Genomic DNA, 20115 nt, shown 5'->3' with positions numbered 1-20115 from the left:
ATAATCTCTTAGCAATTTAGCTTGGAATAGAATAGAATCCTTTAATTGTCCCACATGGGGAAATTTGGTTGTAACAGCAGGAAAAAAAACAAAACAAAAAACAGGACACAGAACAGAAACACACAAAATTTTTACATATTTACATCCTGGACAATAGTTACCAAAACAGAGTACTGTACAGTTGTTCTTACACTGTGTTAGATAATGCTGAAAAATGCAGTTTGTCAACAAACTGCTCCTGTATGATTAGAAAGTGTTGGACCAACTTTACCAACACATGCTTTTATTTCAACTCGGCTCGACTACTGTAAGCACTGTATATTGGAGTCAGCCAAGGATCTCTTGCACGTCTTCAGTTCAAAATGCTGCTGCCCGCCTCTTAACTGGCATGAACTGTCCTCTCTCCACTGGCTTCCTGTTCATGACAGAATTAATTCCTAACGCTGGTTTATAAATGGTCTTGCTCCCCCCATACCTTTCCCAGTTACTTCAGCCTTATATTCCCGGACCCTTAGGTCAGCCGACCAGCTGCTGTTGGTTGTCCCAAAATCTAGGCTAAAACATGGAGGAGAACGAGCCTTTTCAATTATGGCTCCAAAACTTTAGAATACGCTGCCTTTAAATATTAGACCGGCATCTTTGCTTCCTGTTTTTAAATTTTGAAAACTCACCTTTTTTCTATAGCGTTTAGACTGGTGTGAGTTGATATGTTTATTATGCATTTATGTGAGTGTCAGTGTTTTTTTTATCTTGTTTTCTTACCCCTTTGTTTCTGTACAGCACTTTGGGCAAACTTTCTGTTTTTAAATGTGCTATATGAATAAGTGAAATCAGCCGCTGCTGAACTTCAACAGGTAACAAAGTGATGAGCATTCAGGCTGCAGTCTCCGTTTCTACCTGTTCATGTGTCTACAGTAGAATCACCGTGACGATCGCTTTAAAGTCTCTTTGTGTTGGTTTTAATCTTGTATTTGTGTTGTTGGCTTTGTGTTTATACTAGGATCTGGAACTCTAGCCTGCAGGCTTATATTGTTAAATAGTAATTATGAGACAGTTTCAGATCATTTTACAGAGTAACATGACATGAACGTAACGAGTGTCTTTAACCTGGGTGTGGTTCAGTATCGTACTGCATTACTTTAAAGAAAAGTGTTCTGTGCAATAATTACTTTTTGAGTAATGAACACTGATCACAACAAAGACGGGACATACCTCCAACATGCACAAACATTTGAGCACTCAGCATTTTGCATGTATGTAATATTATTGATATGATATTGATAATGAAATCGAAATTGCTAAATTCTTATCATTTCCCATCCCTAACAATGTTCCTCATAGCAGATCAACTCACTTTGATGACGTCGTCGATGTCAATCTTCCCGTCCTTGTTGTCGTCGAGAGCCTCGGCGATGCTCTGCAGCTTGTGCTCGGGAATGTTCTGGATCTGTCGCATGATGTTGATGAGCTCGTCGATGCTGACCAGGTTCTCCCTAAAGGTATAGAACAGACTGTATACAGGAAACGGTTACCAGGTTTGACGGGACGTAAAATGTGGTGGAGAAGTCTAGGGTCAACATGCTGCATTCAAGGTTCCCAAAAAATCAGCAAAAAAAAAACACACCAATCAAAAAAATTTGGTGCAATTTGTCATAACGGCAGGATTAATTGAATTTGATTTAGTTAAACGCATTTATTCATGCTGAATGCAGCATATTTGTTTTAAACTAATTTCTTTAAGCTGCCCTATGATAGAAACAGAAGCTTACATGCCAAATAATGTCCAATACATCCTTTTTTTTAAGATTTCGGAGACTTTCGTACAGTCTGAACAAACATCAAACATTTCCAATCATTTTATTTTAATTAAATGTGATTTAATTCATTAAATAGGTTAAAAAAGAAAACAAAAAAAAAACAACATTTAGCACGTCTGAAGCACAGCAACCACATGTAGCGAGCAGAAATGGAAGCTGAGAATAAGATGAGAGCAGTGTTTGATCCTTTATTGCACCGTTTCAGCATCTGAAAAACCATGCTAGCATGTTACAAGCAAGCAAATGGCGGTTTACCCCAGTTTTGCTTACCTCTTGGCACCGCTATATTTAGCAAAGAATAATCTGTAAAATTTCAAATGAATTAGGGACTCAATTTAGTCAAAACTACTGAAAACGACATTAAAAGGGTATTATTCACTTTTGAGGGGGGGAAACCTTTTGTTCCCTTTGTTATCTCCACCACCATTTTACAGTAACACTAATGATGATGATGATGAAGATGGTGATGATGACAATGAAGATGATAAAGTTATCAATTACAAAGACAAGCTATGTTAGATACACTGATACATGTCATGAAGCATTTGGGTCAATGATCCATAAGCAACATTTTGATGTTTTCATCCTGTTGTCATTGTGTTTACCTGCTGATATAAAGTATAAACATGTTACAAGTGTTGCTTTAAAAATCAAGGAAATGTAATCTGAAGAAGATCAAAGTACTAAAGGCCAGACTGTGCAGCTTAATTTGTTTAGCTTGATTTAACTGATGCGGACTCTACTAAAATCAACTTGTTTAACTTTTACAAACAGGAAAGATGTACTCTATCCCATCAGATATATGCTAACAGTGAGTCTGTCTATGCAGTCACAAGCCAACGCGAACGGCGCTCTTCATTAAAAGGTTGCTTGTGGATCCTTCACTTTCAAAAGCTTCATGGCTTTTACAGACTAGCACACACACGCAGCTGCAAAACCATCAGAGCGGTCTAGTTCAACAGCAGTTGGAGCACATTGATCACTTTAGCCTCGCTAACTGATATTTTGCATATAAAAGGATAGATACAGATGTCAGTAGCCAATCTTTGTGTTGTATCAAGAGCTTTTGTTTGCTCTGAATATAAAATATTCAAAGAGTGATGAAGAGCTGAAAGACTTATAGTCTTTCTATAGAATGGTAAAATAACATTTTACTATGATTTATCTGTTTAACCAAACCACAAGTGGGAATAAATAACTTAAAGTTATTCATTTCATAAGCCCGGTTGGCTGTTAATACGATTGAGGTGTCTCACTGTGGGGAACGCTCGGTCAGCATTGTCCTTAGAAGCTTCTATCAACACTCCAGCAGGGGCAGCCCTCTTTTTTAAAAACAAATTAAATCATTTCTCATTCATTCAGCCTACCTGAGCAACCTAAAATAGATAAACTGGGTCAGGCAGCTGTGGTGAGAGCTAGAGTGATCTGGCTAGTGTAGTGGTTAGCGCTTATGCTACTGAGCCATGTGGCAATAATGCAATTAGCTTGGCCAGCTAGCTATTGTGCTAGGTACGAGGTGGCAGCTAACACGCTCCAAAGCCTAACTCTATGGCAAAGTCTAGTCTGTTAGGAAGATGTGAGCCAGTGACCAAGGTGTTAGCTTACTCAGGTAGCGCATTAAGCTAGCACTCAGGTTAGCAAGAAGAATTTGAATGAAAGACAAAATGTGTCAAAGGGAACAGGATGGTTGTTATTTGACGCAAGTGTCACAGCTGCCAGTCTATACTGGCTGAACTAATGATGTAGAGCAAGGGTGTCAAATGTAATCGGCCCACCAAAGACGCCAATCTGGCCCTGGTCTCTGGAAAATGTGAAGGGAGGGGTAAATTTTGGACGTTTAACTGTATTTTCACAAGTTTTGCGGCATTTTCTACTAATATAGACCACGCCCCCTGCCATTCATACTACACTACAGTAAATCAGAGATAGATGAACATGAAATGACACAAAGTTACCATTTTCACTATGTACTATAGAAATTTTGGATTTTTACAGTGAGTTTACTGTAACAAAAAATAAAAAATAGACACCGTGGATCAAGATCAAAGTGGGCTGTATGTGGCCCACCATGTAAAAGCATGTAGAGGCGTCTGAGGACAAGACTGAGGGAGCGTTCTGCACAATAAGACACCAAAATGAAAAACAATTATAGAAACAAAATAAATAAACTGAAAAAACATAAGTATTAGTCATTAGTAAAATTGTTATTTTGAACTTCGGCATTAAGCCGGAATTTAAAATGGGTGCTTAGTAACAAAGCAGGTAAATAAATTTCTTAGATGTTGAATTATTCATCTGCAGGGCAAAACTATCATGACGCCAAGTTCCCTGAAATCAAAGAGTCCCCCAGTGAAAGCAGTTACACGTGACAGATCCAATTCTGTCTAATGCTATACGGCAGCTTCTCTCACTGAAGCTGTTATGGCTGCTGTTTTCTTACCCAACAGGTGGGGTGGATCCACTGTCCATCTGTCCATCCAGGATGACCTTGTCCTTCTCCAGCTCCAGGATGATCTTGTCAATGCGACCGATCATACGGTTCACCCTCTTAGAAAGCCGCTGGCTGGCCTTTGACTCCTCTATGGCCTTCTCCTGACCAGTCTTGGAGAGCTCCTTTTTTATCTCCTCCAGATCCTGGAAAACAGGGCACAGATGCAAATTTTGCACACACAAAAAAAACGCCGAAACAACCACATAAAACAAGCCAAAGAAGTTGGAGCATTACAAATTAATACTCCATTTTGAGGTAAAACTGCTTAAAAAAAATTAGGCCTGATTGGCAATAAATCATTAAATTTGTCCATTGAAGCCAAAAGAAGGCACCTCATTGTACTCCTGGACATCATCCTTCAGCTCTTCCAGCTCCTCTTTCTCCAGAGTCAGCAGTTTCTTCTGCTCCTTCAGCTTTGAGCAGGCATCACTCAGCAGGTCAATCTCTTCCTTGGTGATCTCCTCTGCCTGGAAGTTATTGAAAAAAAAAAAGAAAAGAAGAAAATATAAACATATGTTCTTTTAAATCAAGACAACCTAATCTGAAGTTCACAAAAAAGTTACTTTTTTAGATTGTGAATTATTACCACAGCCACGTGGTAGATGGGAGCAAGATGGGTGTATACCACTACATGAACCAGGTCAAACACTGTCTTCACTTAGCACGTATAACATGTGGATTTGATACAAAACAAACCCTAAAACAACTAAATATAAGTGGTAAAAGAGGGAAACTGGCAGGCATAGTGGGATACTCCACATAAAAAAACAACTGTGGCACTACAAAGGTTTTTAGTTAAGGATGGAAATGTTACACGGCTTGAAGGACTGACGAGGGGAGGTCCGTGTAGACGTGGGCCAAACAGCATCTCTTTAAGAAATTTCAAAAATAAAAGTAATGAGTGGGAATTTTTATAAGTTAGAAAGTGCAGACAAATACTCACCACAGGTTATTAGCGCAATTTGGCCTAAATATATGGACGTTTGTATTTGCTGTTTTAAATTTTTTTTTAAAAGAAAAGAAAAAATAAATTTCACATTCAGAAAATACAACTTCCTCCGAGTCTTTATAACAGGTCTGAAACTGGAATCTGTACGATTTTCATCCCAAAGCTGAACCTGCCCTCGCTACACTGTTGTTGCTCTCATCTGCAAGCACTAAGCAGTTACTGGTTTATGTCAGCATCAATGTTGTCGTGAATATGGACAGTACTTCCTCTAACTCTGATTATGTTCTCAGTCTTGGGGAAAAAACATGCTAGTGCTGTTTAACCCACATCTGGATCTGCTCAGAGGAAGACCAGACACCATAGGTTCAGGGATAGAACAAGTATCAGGGATCATTTGGGAGGAGGTGTTAATAAAGCCAACCTGGAAACGCAGAAACCTCTGCCACTGCTCAAACTGCATGGTACAGAATGAAAAGGCAGCAACAAGTGAGTGAAAAAAACAACAACAACATCAGGATATGATACAATCAATGCAAATCTCTTCTGTTGTCTGAAATTAAAGCTCCAGGTAAAGGAAACTATACAACATGATATTACGTGTAGTAGAAAACTGGATGTGTGCAGCACATGAGGCAGGTTTAGAGGGTTAAACTGAAAAGCTTTATTAGAATTCTGACTTTAAGTCAAATATTATATAAATGCATAAAAATATTAAACATGTAACAGAATAAATAAAATAAATGTTATCATCTATTACTAACTTTACCTTGAGTCCCTCTATAATGGGTGCGGTGTCCTTCAGTGTCTCTGAATCGGCTGCCTTTTCGGCTTTAGATGAAGCTGGCTCGGCCTCACTGCGCTTCATCCTCTCTGCTTGAAGCTCTGGTTCACCCTCCTGCAGAAAACAGAGCATGGTTCAAACCCTATAGCAACACCTACAGAAACAACACTGCAAACGACTGCAGGAAGCCTTCAGCTTTAAGGGAGATGTGTCCTTGTTGCAGTAGTTAGGGTTAGGCAGTTAGTTTTTCTTGTGAGAAAGTTGCAGATTTAGAGTTAATCCAATCATGTGGAATATTACAGAAACCTTTTGATTTCTCTAAGCTGAAGCTTCAATGAAAAACAAAGAGCACATCATTCTACCTGAAAACTCACGACTGTGTAGCAAAAGCATGGCCTCTAAGGCTTGGTCAGACTCTTTTAAGGTCTTTTGGTAATAATAACTTTATCTTAAACTGGCTCATAAAGTCTGTCAGTTTGTTGGCACTGGTATCAAAGACTTAAATAGCACCTGGCCTAAACACTGAACAGACATCATACAGAGTCAGTACCCTGGCAGCCTTCTCTGCAGCATCAGCCAGCCTCTCCATCTCTCGGTCCTTGTTGTCCTGCCGTATGGCTGCCTCCTCCTGAAGCATGGTCTCCAGTTTGGTCTTGTTATCCACTTTGGAGAGCTCCAACTCCGCCGCCATTAACTGGGCCTCTTTGGTCTGGAAAAGCAAGCAGAGGGCAGGATATTCGCCTGTATTCCAGTATTGACCGAGGCTGCGTGTTGAGCTTAAAGTACTGCCTGCAACTTTATATCCCAGCTCTGTACTGTTTACATACCACCATTTCAGGAAGTGTTTGCAGCGTGGTTTTCAGCTGGTCTGCAGGAGACAGGGTATCTGGGAGGTACATGGCTCGAGACAAAAGCAGCAGAGAGGTGGGGATCTGCTGGTTGAGATGCAGCTCCAACCACTACCAGAGTCAAACACAACATTACAGAGGTTATTACAAATATGCACTCAAACATACATCTTAAGAGTTTCACCCCTGATGCCATTCCTGAAGTCTCCAGACGGTCAAACCTCTACTTTATTTTTACAGTGAATAATGAAAAATGCCCCCATCTGTCTGCTGTTGTCGTTACCTGGCCGAGTTGTTCTCTTAGTCGTTCTTCTGTGACTCCCAGAGATCTCATCCCTCTGACACGACACGCTGCCTGCACTTCGTTCACATTCAGGCTTTCCACCCCCTCCTCTGCTATCAGCTGATAAACACAGAGAAGAGGTCACACAGAGTCAGCGGCCAGTGTCGCTGCATTCACCCGGGTGCTGCCGTGTGCTCAGACATAAAACAACAGGTTTATTTTTCCTTTTAACCACAGAGATTCGTACCTTGTCATCTGCGCGGATGGCCCTCAGCTTCATAATGAGCTGGAAGCGGAGGAAGTTGTTGGTCCCAATTGACTGGAGCTCCAGGAGACGACAGAGCGCCACGAGCTGAGGTCGAGTCAGGTTGTCCAGCGTCAGCTCGTCCTCAAACAGTTTGGAGAACTTTATGATCTGCTCATTACTGGGACGCTCCCCAGAGTCCCGGATCTATAGTAATGAGAAGATCAGGGCTTGTAAAAAGTTTAAATGAGACCAGGTTTACATGCAAAAGATGTACTGCTGTTCTCCCGTGCAAAGAATAATCCATGAAATGAATATAGTCAGTGAAAGCATGTAGTAACAAGAAAATACGGAAGAAATACTTAAATTTCCACTATAAACGCTCTTAATGGTAATCAACTGGTCACAACTCTGTTTTAAATAAAAATAAATTAATATTTTCACCACCAGAGAGCAGCAATGAGCTTTTTATTCTCCTCATTTCACACTGCTCGGTGTTAGAAAGCAGACCTTTTGGAAGAAGGTGGAGAATTCCTCCGTCACGTCGCCTTTTGCTGCCTTATTCCTCAGAGCGATCTCCTCAATGGTGTCCTGCAAGAACTTGGCCATCTCCAGTTTGACCCTCAGCTCCTTTTTCAACCTCTCCTCCTAAAAAGCAAGAGGTTACAAATTCAGTTTGCTTAAAAGCACTACAGTAAATCCCACTCAAATGATGTTAGCACTGATGGTGAGACATATGAGGACCAACACAGTCTGAATCTCTACAGTCCGCTTGCGTTCAAGGCTGGAACGGATAGTTGAATCCACAGCAGACAAACTGTTTCAAACGTTTTTTTGTCAAATACAATTTTGATGACTGGAACCAGCTTCTAAAAGAAAAGTTTTCTTTATCACACAGGACAGAACGCAGGTTACCTCCACCAAGGAGGTCATGTTTTTGTAAGTGTGGGTTTTACCGTCTGTGAACAAGCTTGAAAAGTTTTGAATGGATTGTGATAAAACTTTGTAGAGGTAGCTCACATCCACCCAGGTGTTCACTGTCAACTAATGATTTATTAGGGGAAAATTGTCTCATAACTTAGACACTGTGATCCTTACCAGTGGTTTCTATTGCCAACATATAGAAACTACTTTATAAAGACTTAAAATATCAAGTCAAGACCTGGTCAAGCTCAACAGATTGGTCAAAGTGATAAAAATGTCATATAGGGCTATTTAAGACTGTTACTGTCATAGTCTAGATTAGATAACCATCTAAATAACAACTTAAGTACATGTATAATATTCCTGAATAATACAACTACATATGACATACAGTTCCAATCACAATATTTAGCAAACCCAGCATCGTGGAGCTAAAAATAAATACAATAAATAAATAATCAACCACCCATTTCTACTTACCTTCTTTGTCTGTGTCTCAAAGGTGGACGGCAGCATGTTGGGGAAGAGTTTCAGAGCTACAGGAAGCAGGAACTCCATGAAGGGAACGATGATAAACACCAGGAAAGGAAGAAGTCTGAAGACATCAGCACATGTTCTGAGAAACTGAAAGGAAATTTAAAAAAGGAAATAATATCAGCAAATGGGACAGATCTGTGTAAACTGATGGAATCTTTAAGTGAGACTATGAGCATCTATGTTAGCACTCCCGTTTGGATTTTCAAAAGAGCCGTTGTCTCATTAGGATCCACGTGGGAGCCCATAGTATCATTTTGTGTTGCTGCAATGATGCATGTATGATTTTTTTACCATTGAGATTTGATGTGTTTTTAAAGTGTTCTCATATTTTTTAAAGATTTTTCTTTCTTTTCTTTTTTTTTTTAAAACATGGAGGGTACAGGAAAAAAAAGTGCCATTCATTCCCACCATTGTAGTTCATATCTGCCACCAGCAGAGGGCAGCAGCAATGCACAAACTGTGTGAAAATGTTGATTTCATCTTTTATTCTCTCCTTACAATCGCCCCTCTAATAAGTTTCAAAAGTCAGCACTTTCAAGCCCACCTCTATACATCCCCCGTCCACTCACACAGTATTTGCATGGAGCCATAGAGCAAAGGGAACATTTGGCCTCACAAGGCTCTAAAACTGTCCATTTGATCCAACAGGAAGCACATTTGTTCAGCGCAGACCCGAACAATCCCGAGAGCACAGAAGCACTTGGCCAACACTGGCTGACTTCATTGTACGGCTGTCCAAACGTGGCTCGCTGACCATCCAGGACACAATTCCAGCGAACCGTCTACAGAAACAGCACAGAGGGGAAAAGGCCAAAAACACGAGTCCTCCTTTCTCCGCTCTTCCCACCTGCATGTCAGTGGGCCAGTAGGGTGAAGGATTTAGGCCAGCCCGAGTGAAAAGGCCTTTGTCTGCAGGCCCATTGACATGTATATCATCTCCCAGAGTTCCACATCAAAGAAGGGAGGAGGGGGTGAGACACGTTCAAATGGAGGGAGCCTTAAATGGGAGGCCTGGGTATTGTAAGGGAATATGAAAGGAGGAGATTAAGGAGGCAAAGCCAGTCCAGGTTAGATGAATGGCATGTAGACGGGTTTGGGACGTGAACTCTGAGGGAGCCTGCTCCATTTGAAAAGGTGCAGATGGGGTCATAGTGTGGGCTTAATGGGGGGAAGCTGCGGTCATCCTCTGCACTGACCTGCGACCATTAGCATTCCACTGAGGCTTTATATCCCAGCTGCTTTAACATAATCACAATGAAGTCAGTTAATGAATGTGTATACTGTAGGGCTCAGTGTTATGGTGTATGACGCATACATATCTCTGAATTTGAATATTAAAGAAGCGACTTAAAAAAAAAAAAGATTGGTCTTCACTTAAGAGTTTTGTAAAACAGGTTACATCACATCATTTCACAGAATGACACACCCTACTGAACTTCTGTGTAAGTGGATATTGAGAAACATGTCGTAAAATGACTCTGCAGCGACGGCTGTAAAATCTCTGCATGTCCATAACTTTCTCCAGCACGCTTTAACACGAATAATCAAATAACAATGAATCTGAATCACAGTTTCATCTGAATTTACAATCAAGTGTAACAAGGCAAATGGGTCATTTCGTTTTTTTAAATGGGAATTTTCAACAAAATTTCAACAAAATTTTCAACAAAATTAAAATAAATGTATAATGGCAGATTCCCAAGTATCAGTTTAAGGGTTTCTTTTAAGTTGGACATAAAGCAGTGAGTGAAATGTGAATTTGGCCACATATTAAAATAAGAACATGGAAGGATTCCCAGACAAGATCTCATTACATCACACAGTTAATACCTTTGTATCAAATCTATGTCTAGGTGTGTTGTAACCACAAACCCCTCTAATACCCTGCCACATAGCCTCTGCTGTTACCCGATGTGCACCTCCCTGGAAATGTATCAACACATCTCATAACACAGGCCGCAACTTTTGTGATTGGCCTACGTTTGATTCCCGTTTTTGAATTAATCAGTGAGAGAATAACAATCACCACATTTCATGGATGTCAGCAAATTCCTGGGGGAACATAGCCAAAGCTATCAAACTGAACGTGAGGGAATACACAGAGTGGAAAAACCTGAAGAAAATACGTTTGCCTGACCGCAACAAAGAGCTGGGTCGCCGTCGGCCACTTGCGTAGGCTACGTTGCTCTACAAAGATTCCCTGCAGAAGTCTAAATTAGTCACTAAGAAGCATTTGCAACTCGCCAATTATGTCACCTAAATCTGCACCATCCTGTGCTGCTGGATTGGAGGTAACAGTACATAAGTGTGAACTGAGCTGACCTGCCCACCTTCCTTGAAATGACACCTGTGTGTGCCAGAACCTTTGGCAGATTACCGAACCGGGCCTCAGTCCAGACAGCGAATCGCGCTGCCGTGGATTCCGAGCAGCTTGTCTCATCAGAAATATTTGCATTACTTCACACAAATCCTACATTTCTCATGCAGTATACTCGTGAAGTCATTTTAATAACTGGAATATATTCTGTATTAAAACAAAACTGTGTAAATAATCGAATTTATCATATTTTTAATACCATGTCCTGTTGCACAGAATTTATCAACAACAGCTGCGTTAGGGATTTGTTGTGAAAGTCACAACAAAATGAGAGATGTAGGCTGAGTGCAGAGATGGGATGAATCTGGTACGCGAGGTAAAGCTTCTTCCTGAAGAGCTTTAATGAAAAGGCACAATCTGCCCGGCGCCTGATGAGTAAACACAGCGTGCGGCCCGTTTCCATAATTGATCCCATTAGGATTGAGAGGCTATGGATAAAACGGTATAGAACAAGATGTCTGAGCTGTCAGGCTTGAATCGGTGCTCAGTCATCGCTGATCTCTTAAACTCACGTCGGTTATCCTCAGTGGAAACTCTGAGCCGGACTAGAAAAAGAATCGTTTCCTTTCACTGGAAGCACTAAAAACTTTCATTTACTTGTTACTGAGCAACGTTTGAACGCTTCTTCATATTCTGCTGTTAATGATCCTGAGCTCTGTAGCTCTGTTACTACTGATACACCTGATCATGAGGCAGGAGAAACCTTTAAAACACGAGCCTCTTTTTAGCATTATCTAAATAAGCTTACATTAGCTGTGTTAGTGGGCTCAATTCACATTCTTGAAACTGACATTACTGTGTTAAAGACAAGCTAAAGCTTGTTCCAGGTGAAAAAAGGAAACTGTTTGCTGACTGGAGGTTGGCATTAATTCTTGCTCTGGGCTACAGAAAGAAGGCATATTTCAATGTGGAAATGCTGGATCTTGTAGCTTCTACAAACAATTTTTCATTTAATAAACACACTTTTGTGCTACTCTGAGTTTGGTATAAATTAAAAAGATCTTAGGCTTAAATATTTACCCTCAGGGGCTGGAAACTAAACTGCAGCAGCCCACACACACACAGAGGTGTGTGTGTGTTACCAGTGCAGAGACAGAGAGAGCAATCACCAGGGAAAACCCTTCCTTTCACCTACATTTTTGTTCACTAACTGAATCAAAGTATAGCCTGCACTGGGATTCTGGTATGACTGTGTAGTACAAATGTAATCTTCACTTCACTTTTATAGATTTGGTAATGTCTTCTCATATCTGTGACATATGGCATACATTCCAGGCATTAAATCTGCTCATTCCAGCAGAAATCAGCAGGTTTTTACATTTCTGCATGACCGCGAAAGAATTACATGCTTTATGTGAATGTTTGAGAAAAGAAAAAGAAAAAGAAAAAAAAAAAAAAAAAAAAAAAGGTCAGTGAGCCCACTTTCAAACTATTTCCAATGATCACACTGAAATCTTTTGCAAGGTTTTAAAAGAACATTCATTCCTGAAAAACTATTAAAGATTAAATGTTTGCTGCCCTTTCTTACCATTAAACTAAATCAGGATCTGTAATTCGGGACAGATACATAAAAAAAATGTCTAATTTAAAAATGTAAACCCCAACCGGCACCAGACCCTGCAGCAGACAAAGCCTGGCAGCACCCAAAGCAGTAACAATCTCTCCACAATGTAGCTTCTACAGAAATGACAATGTCTTGCAGCCACACTGTGCAACACTCACCTGTCTCCTCTCACGGCGAGACAGAGGATGTCCGTTCAGCACCCTCCAGAACATCCGCCCAGCAATGGTGGTATCGATCCAAAGCAGCCTGAAGCCATGGTAGTAGTGCTTGATTTCATCTACAACCCGCTGTCGGAGCGTCCTTCGGACAGGCTCTGCGTCCAGTGTCGGGCTGTACACCGGCCCTCCTTCCTCCAGCTTCTTCTTATCCTTTAACGAACGCAGCGACTTCTCCACCTTGGAGTCATCCCATCTCCTCCTCGTGGTATGTATCCACCTGACACCAGAGATATCTCGCGGTCGTACTATCGTCCATTGGGGCCCCACTCCGACCGCAGGGTACATTGAAGAGGAAGCGCCCGACGCAAAAGCGCTCAGACACCGCTGTGTGTCTGAGCTCTGACAGGGACCCACAAATTCATCTGACACGGGCAAGGAAGGACCGAACGAAGAGACCTGAGCCAAGCTGCCGAGTCGGAGCCCATCAGGTCTGAGGACACAGAGCAAAGAGTTTCAGGACCCAAAGTTTATATCAAGTCTTGGACAAAATATAAAGCAGCATTTGAAATGGATGACTTCCTATAAAAAAGGAATAGAGTGTAATTTACAGGGAGGCACAAAAAAACAAAATTAAAATAGAATTTCACCTGAACATGCTGATAGATCTTAATTTGCATATCATACAACACATTTTGGATCATTTGGTTTAATTGCCTTACTTTTGACTGGAAAGTGTGAAGGCTGTGCAGCTGAAATAGGAACCCTCTTGTAATTTCCCTGTAAGAAAGAAGAAAATACGAATAAAGCAGGTGTGTCCTTGGGGGGAAAAAAAGCCTTCGGACGGACGGACGGACACACACACACACACACACACACACACACACACACACACACACACACACACACACACACACACACACACACACACACACACACACAGTGTATATTGGTTTTATGAACGTCCCAGAAGCAAATCAGCACCTGCTCATCGGCAGTTATCTGCAGCTCCAACGCATTTATGCAGATTTTCTTAATAAACTGATAATCATACTAGCAAAAACACACTGTGCTTAAAACTAGTCATGCAATAACATCAATCATCAAACTTTGTGTCCTTTGCAATCACCTGTTCAGGAATACCCATAAAAGTCAATTCACCTTGAGGTTGCCCTTTTATTATTTTGGGGGGACGCTTTAGTATATACATAAAAAGTTAGTTTTTGCTATGGCCACGTTTTGTTTTGTTTTGTTTTTAAATATTCTGCTCTTATGTATTTGTCTGTACAGAACCGCCTTGAAGTCGCTCAGTCTTCTGTAAATATCTTTCCACTGATCTTTCTTGGGTGGCTAATTATTCACACCCTCAGCGAGGCCCACAGCAGGGTTCACAGACCACTACAGTGATATGCATGCAGCTAGAAGGTGGAGTGGTGAGACACTTCTAACCAATCACACCAGAGCCGAGGGCTCGGTCACGCCCCTTTTCTAGCTCTCACATGGCCGGCTGGAGTGAGCCCAGCATGGCCCAGCTGAACATGAGGCTGTGGCCTGCAGCCAGGAGGACAGAGTTTACTGGAACAGTTTCACCTTTGTGGCTTAGCGGTCATCTACAGTAGCACAGAGAGAAAACCCTGGAAATACAGTGGACAACTCAACTCTCCAGCATGTCCCCAGGCTACACAGCACTGCTGTCTTTTCCGTGTTCGAATCCCCCTGGGGGTTTTATGGTTTTGGTTTCGCATTCAAACACTGCAAATACAATGAAATTCATTCTCCAAAAATTAGTTGAAAGAAATAAAAAGACAAACAGAGCTTTCTATTCCAGGTTTCTCTTATGATGACGATATGAAATTGTGTACTCTCAGATAATTTGCTTTTTCCTTTCATTTTTGTTTTTGTGGTGATGTGATCGCAGACAGTTGCATAGCTGCATACTGTAAAATCCTTATTAAAGCAGAAGTAAGAAAACTGCTGATAGAAGCTTTCCTGCATTAACTGTAGGAATAAACCTTCATTAAGCCTGGGCTGTTAGTTAAAATGAATAGAATATGGTGAAGTTAGGACATGTTACACTAAAGTAACCAATCATGAAACCATAACCTGGGAATAACAATATATTGAATATTGATTTGTTCAATCAAAAGGTGTGAGGCCAACTGATTGGTTGACTGGTTTACCAACTGGATCGTCCGAAAAGAAAAATCAGGGAAACTATAAGAAGATTTACATCACCGCCTCAAGGACGATGCTTAGAGACTAATCCTGGCCACATTGATCCGGCTCATTCAGCTTCAAAGCCAAAGGATAATTAGCGAATTAACAAATATATCGATACCAGAAACCATGACCAGAAACTCTGATTGGAGTGATGACAAATGGGAAGCCACAAAGCTTTTCACACATATAAGAACTTTACAGAGATCCTATAGAAGCAACACAAGCGCAGCAAGAGAGAAACAAATTGCACCAATCCCAACCGGTTCCCCCCACCAAAAGGCCACAGCCATGGTTAGTCAACACTGTTTAAGTCCATCCATCTAATTTTGTTTACACTGAATACACCGGCCCCCCCAAGTAGGTTAGACTTTATGCACATGTTGCTGAGACAACCAATCCAACAACTGCTGTGAAGAACTGCAAGATCCATGCTCCAACAAATCTTAAACTAATTCTTAATGCACATTTAGAAAACAGGAGTCTGCTGTCGTTCTTTAGAGCGACAGCAGACTGTGTGCAAACAAAACCGAAGTTTGAAACATAGAGTTGAAATGCTCGACCCTCTGATTATACAGTACCCACAAAAATGTAAATATTCAATCACAGTGAATGCTAGTGCAGAGATAATGAACACTGGCATTGTGTAAATGTGTAAATCAATAACAGTGTACGTGTACCTCACTATGTTTGTCTATGACGGTCACAAAGGACTGCAGGCTGGTCAATGCTCAGTAGAGGTGGGGATCACCATACATCCCACGATACGATATTATCACAATACTTAACGCACGATACGATATTATTGCAATTTTTTTTTTAAATATTTTGCGATATTCAGATTCTGTACATAAAGGTAAACTTTATCAATATTCATTTTATCTAATATCAAAGCCTCGCACTCAGTCTTTCTCTCATTTCAGTCAGTTTTATTGTTGACAAACTGAACAGTTTGTATTACAGTCTAGTCCAACTTAACTGAATGCAACCATCTGGTACAATTATAGCTATTCTGAACTATGCAATTTATGAAAACTATGCAGCCCATTCAGCAACTGAAGAATTTGAAAGTAAATTAAAACAAAATATAATTTTACATTAAATAAAAAAGTTTTAAACTTAATTAAAATAAAACATGTCTTAAATTAAAATAAGTAAACTGTCATGTTTATTGCTGCCAAAAAACAAGTTAAACACATTTGGACAGTGAAGGAATGTCAGGATTCTTGCTCAGAAAAAGGAGCTGATCAACATGCTCTGAAGTCAGAGAGTTCCAGTCCACAAAAACTTTTTTTGTAACAAAATATCGATTTCTGCTGTCCTTGTATCGATACATTATTAGCAAACAAAATATCACGATACTACACAGTATCGATTTTTTCCCCCACCCCTAATGCTCAGCCATCACAGCACGACAGAAAGCTCAATCTGCAGCTCCAGGTCACTATTATTACAGATCTTAAACTTGAAAGATTTTCAGAACTCTACTTATTAATACGTAGATTCAACCATACTACATGAATACTCCTGTACTCATTTTCACACATGATTAGACAGGAATATCAGTTGTCTCAGGTGAGGTTATAAAAGGCACTGACCTTTCTTCATGGAAAGCAATTTATCTGATAATCTGGGCCTAAAGCCAAGAGCACAGTCTCAGTCAGTCCACCGCAGACAGGCAAATCCCCATTATGACCCTCTCATCTATTTATACCCCCAGGCTCAGTGCAATGAGAAAAAACATCACCTTAACTTCAGACATGATATTGATTCTGTAGCATAAACCTGTAACATCTCTAATGCCTGCTGTGGTACACCTATTAACTTTAAAGCCACAAGCACACAGACATATCAGCTGCTATGATTCCTTTAATATTATATTAGTCCTAAGAGCGATTTCATTACATTGAATTTCTTTAATTTATAAACTTGTGAGATGAAATATCTTATTTTAGAAGCATCTATGTGACTAAGTCTCAGTACACTAATTGGTGCACTTTTCATGTCTTTGTTGAATACGTTTAGAATCACAGAGCACAGGCTGGGAAAAGGAAGTAAACCAGTATGCTAGAAACATCTGCGATTTGAGGATGTGAGATTAAAACTGCAGCAGCAGACGGTCCACTGTGCTCTCTGCAGATATCTCTTTGCAAACTTTCTTTAAAAAATGCTTTAGGACCTGATTATTATTCTACAACAAACCAGAGACCACGCTCCCTGGAAATACCAGACAAAACATTGACAAATGCCAACATTTCGCAGTTGAATCAAGAAATCCCAGAAACGCTGATGAACTGAAACACCAACTACAGGAAGGTTGTTGCTACTACTAAAAGGTCAAAAGTTCACTTGTGTCCACCAGTCTGCCTCTTGAGTGTTTATTCATGGAAATACACGGGAAAGCTAAACTGTGTGTGTGTTATTAGTTTGCCAGACTGTGTTTGTGTATCATTTCACTTGGAGAAACATCAGACCACATTTCATAATTGATCATGACAAAAGTCCTGGTAATTCTGAAGGGGTCACAGTTTTTTTTCTTGCAACTTTAAGGGGACATTGCATTTTGCATATTGCAGTATTGGGGCATTAGTGTCCTCTATACTGTAAAAAAAAATCCATTATAGCTAAACAGTCACGATGCCTTGGATTTTATATTCAAAAAGATTAAAAAAGGAGAGCTAGAATGACATAATCGATTATAGCAAAATCTATCCCAAACAGAAAATGCAATCGTCATATTACCCACCTCAAATTAATCAACCACAGAAAACTAGTCAATGCTGATTTTACTCATAATCAGCTGTATAAAACTGACTATTTGCTATTTTCATCTGCCAAATCACTCTGCGGCTTCAAAGTTGTGAAATATTGAGCAAGGCTAAAACAAACTGGCCTCAATCGTGAAAGTAAAGCAAGACACTTGAATCAACTAAGTGAAATCATCATAACACACAACAGAAATATAGTCTCATGTATCCACAGATCCTACTTCTTTCACTAGCGAACTAGGGTACCATAGCAACGAGCATCTGCTCAAACGTGTGTGTGTGTGTGTGTGTGTGTGTGTGTGTGTGTGTGTAAGTGTGTAACCAGGTTGCCTTCAGATAACCAAGTTAAAAAAATTATATTGCCAGGTTGTCCTCAGATAACCTAAACCCTTGGTTACGCTTCGCTTAGAGTGTATCACTCCGATACTTCCATCGCTGTGATACACTCTCGGTACAATTTATTCTTACAGACTCGTTTCAAATCGGTAGCTTAAAAGAATGAATGAGCGCCCGGAGTGTGATGAGTAGTCAGGTGTTTATTCCTGAAACCGGGGCCAGGACCACCTACCCTATGTAAAGGACCCTTCTAGATGCTAATATCAACAAGCTAATTGTTAGCGTTATTTGGTCAACACTGGCAGAGTAAACAGCAAGCTAGGCAGTAACAAACCAACACAGAAACCTTACCTTTGCCTTTCCTGAATTCATTCTTTAGGGATCGAGACGTTTTCATTAAAGGTGCCCGAGATCTTGTAAACAGGATTAACGCCATGCTTTCAGTATGCAAGTGGTTATCTTCACCTTAAGTTAGAAGGTAGCTATCGGGTTAGCGAGCTACTGCTTTTTCGAGAAGTCAAAACGGAAAGGCCTCTAACTTGGTACATATAACTGACAATTCCTTAGATCGATTTAACAAGCCAGGCCGCATATATAACTGCAGATGGGAAAATTTAGCTCCATGTCATGCCTTCCCTGTTACGCATATGACAGCTAGCCGGGCCAGGGTAACATAATGACGTCAAACCGTGCGGCAGCGATTAAAAAAAGCAGCTTCCGGTGACTTTATCAAATAAAAGCCTCCATTTCAGAGTAGAAGTGAGAGACGAAGTAGTATCCGACCGCTTTATGATACCACAAATGCGAATAAGTATATATATAATTTTATAAGACGTGTAGCATGAATTTGCGTATAGATATAATCTAAATATATAAGGAACCACAGATATGACAGATTTGTCTTTTTTCACAAGTTTTTTTTATTCTCTTTTTTTGACAGGAAAATGTACAGGCCATGACTGTACATCATTCAGAAATAAGGCAAACTAGTATTAAACGAATATACAGGGGCATATTAGGATGTAAATGAGTGTGATGTGTAAATAAATTAAATAAATACATAGACATATTTATATGTATTTAGTTGCATAAATATTTAAGTAAAGTAAGGAGATGCCAGTACTGGTAAAGAAAGGGTGGGGTGGAAGGGGTGGTGAGAAGACAATCAGTAACTATGTTGGCATACATGAAATAGTAGGAGACTCTCCCACATTTCAAAGATTACCACGGCTAAGAATCAATTCATTTTTTAGTCAAGCAAGCTTGTTCGTTCAGCAGTCAGTGGACACTTAATTACACTGTTGTCTGTGACAGCCAGAGAGTCAGTAACCCGGTGACCTGCATGCTGTCCAAATTTTGGGATTACCCTAGTTGGTTCAGTTCAAAATAACCCAGTGACCTTCGTGAGGTAGTTTAATTTAGTGTTTTTTATTCCAGTTTGTTAATTTTAGATTTAGACAGAACAAAAGTCTGCATCACACCGCTTGCTCAGTTCATTTTATATATGTATATGGAGGACATCTAAAAAGAAAAGCTGAACAAAGAGAGACAGGACAGAATTTCACTGATGATGACATTTAAATCCTCCAGAGCAGCCCGTACTTAAAAGTTAATGACAAATATGATGTTTTTCTCAGCGCCTTATTCTATATAGATCGATGGGACCTATAGCGTGTTTGATAAAAACAGTAGTCAATTGCCATGTAGCACATTAAAAGAAGAGGTGGCTTACTGGTATGACAAACGGAATCTAACTGATACATATATACATATTTTTTATATATTTAGTTGCTAAATATTTGAGTAAAAATATTTTAGAATTCC

The 20115-nt window shown here is 40.1% G+C and overlaps 1 protein-coding gene across 6 annotated transcripts in view; it reads right to left on the bottom strand.

Moving 5' to 3' along the window:
• letm1 (leucine zipper-EF-hand containing transmembrane protein 1) overlaps positions 1 to 18994 on the bottom strand; it is a 31752-nt gene extending 12758 nt beyond the window's left edge. Inside the window, exons 1-15 of one of the 6 annotated variants that reach the window (XM_085256349.1) lie at positions 18643 to 18994; positions 13693 to 13750; positions 12974 to 13463; positions 8818 to 8961; positions 7924 to 8061; positions 7417 to 7620; positions 7170 to 7289; positions 6866 to 6997; positions 6589 to 6747; positions 6024 to 6152; positions 5679 to 5711; positions 4641 to 4775; positions 4258 to 4451; positions 2088 to 2120; positions 1355 to 1511 (exon numbers count right to left, since the gene is read on the bottom strand). In XM_085256349.1, the coding sequence (XP_085112475.1) occupies positions 1355 to 1511; positions 2088 to 2120; positions 4258 to 4451; positions 4641 to 4775; positions 5679 to 5711; positions 6024 to 6152; positions 6589 to 6747; positions 6866 to 6997; positions 7170 to 7289; positions 7417 to 7620; positions 7924 to 8061; positions 8818 to 8961; positions 12974 to 13463; positions 13693 to 13750; positions 18643 to 18727 (2211 nt within the window). In that variant the 5' untranslated portion in view covers positions 18728 to 18994. The remainder of the gene's footprint in view (positions 1 to 1354; positions 1512 to 2087; positions 2121 to 4257; positions 4452 to 4640; positions 4776 to 5678; positions 5712 to 6023; positions 6153 to 6588; positions 6748 to 6865; positions 6998 to 7169; positions 7290 to 7416; positions 7621 to 7923; positions 8062 to 8817; positions 8962 to 12973; positions 13464 to 13692; positions 13751 to 18642) is intronic. The other 5 variants (XM_085256350.1, XM_085256352.1, XM_085256351.1 and 2 more) reach the window with 5 other exon arrangements.
• Between the last annotated feature and the right edge of the window lie 1121 nt (positions 18995 to 20115).

The sequence above is a fragment of the Mchenga conophoros genome, linkage group LG19 (genome assembly GCF_057382185.1).
Source record: "Mchenga conophoros isolate Kocher_MC1m ecotype Shallow Benthic linkage group LG19, M_conophoros_male_GT1.1, whole genome shotgun sequence".
In the NCBI taxonomy this organism is placed as follows: domain Eukaryota; kingdom Metazoa; phylum Chordata; class Actinopteri; order Cichliformes; family Cichlidae; genus Mchenga; species Mchenga conophoros.
Note: the sequence above shows the minus strand (reverse complement) of the source record. Positions and strands in the feature narration are given on the sequence as shown.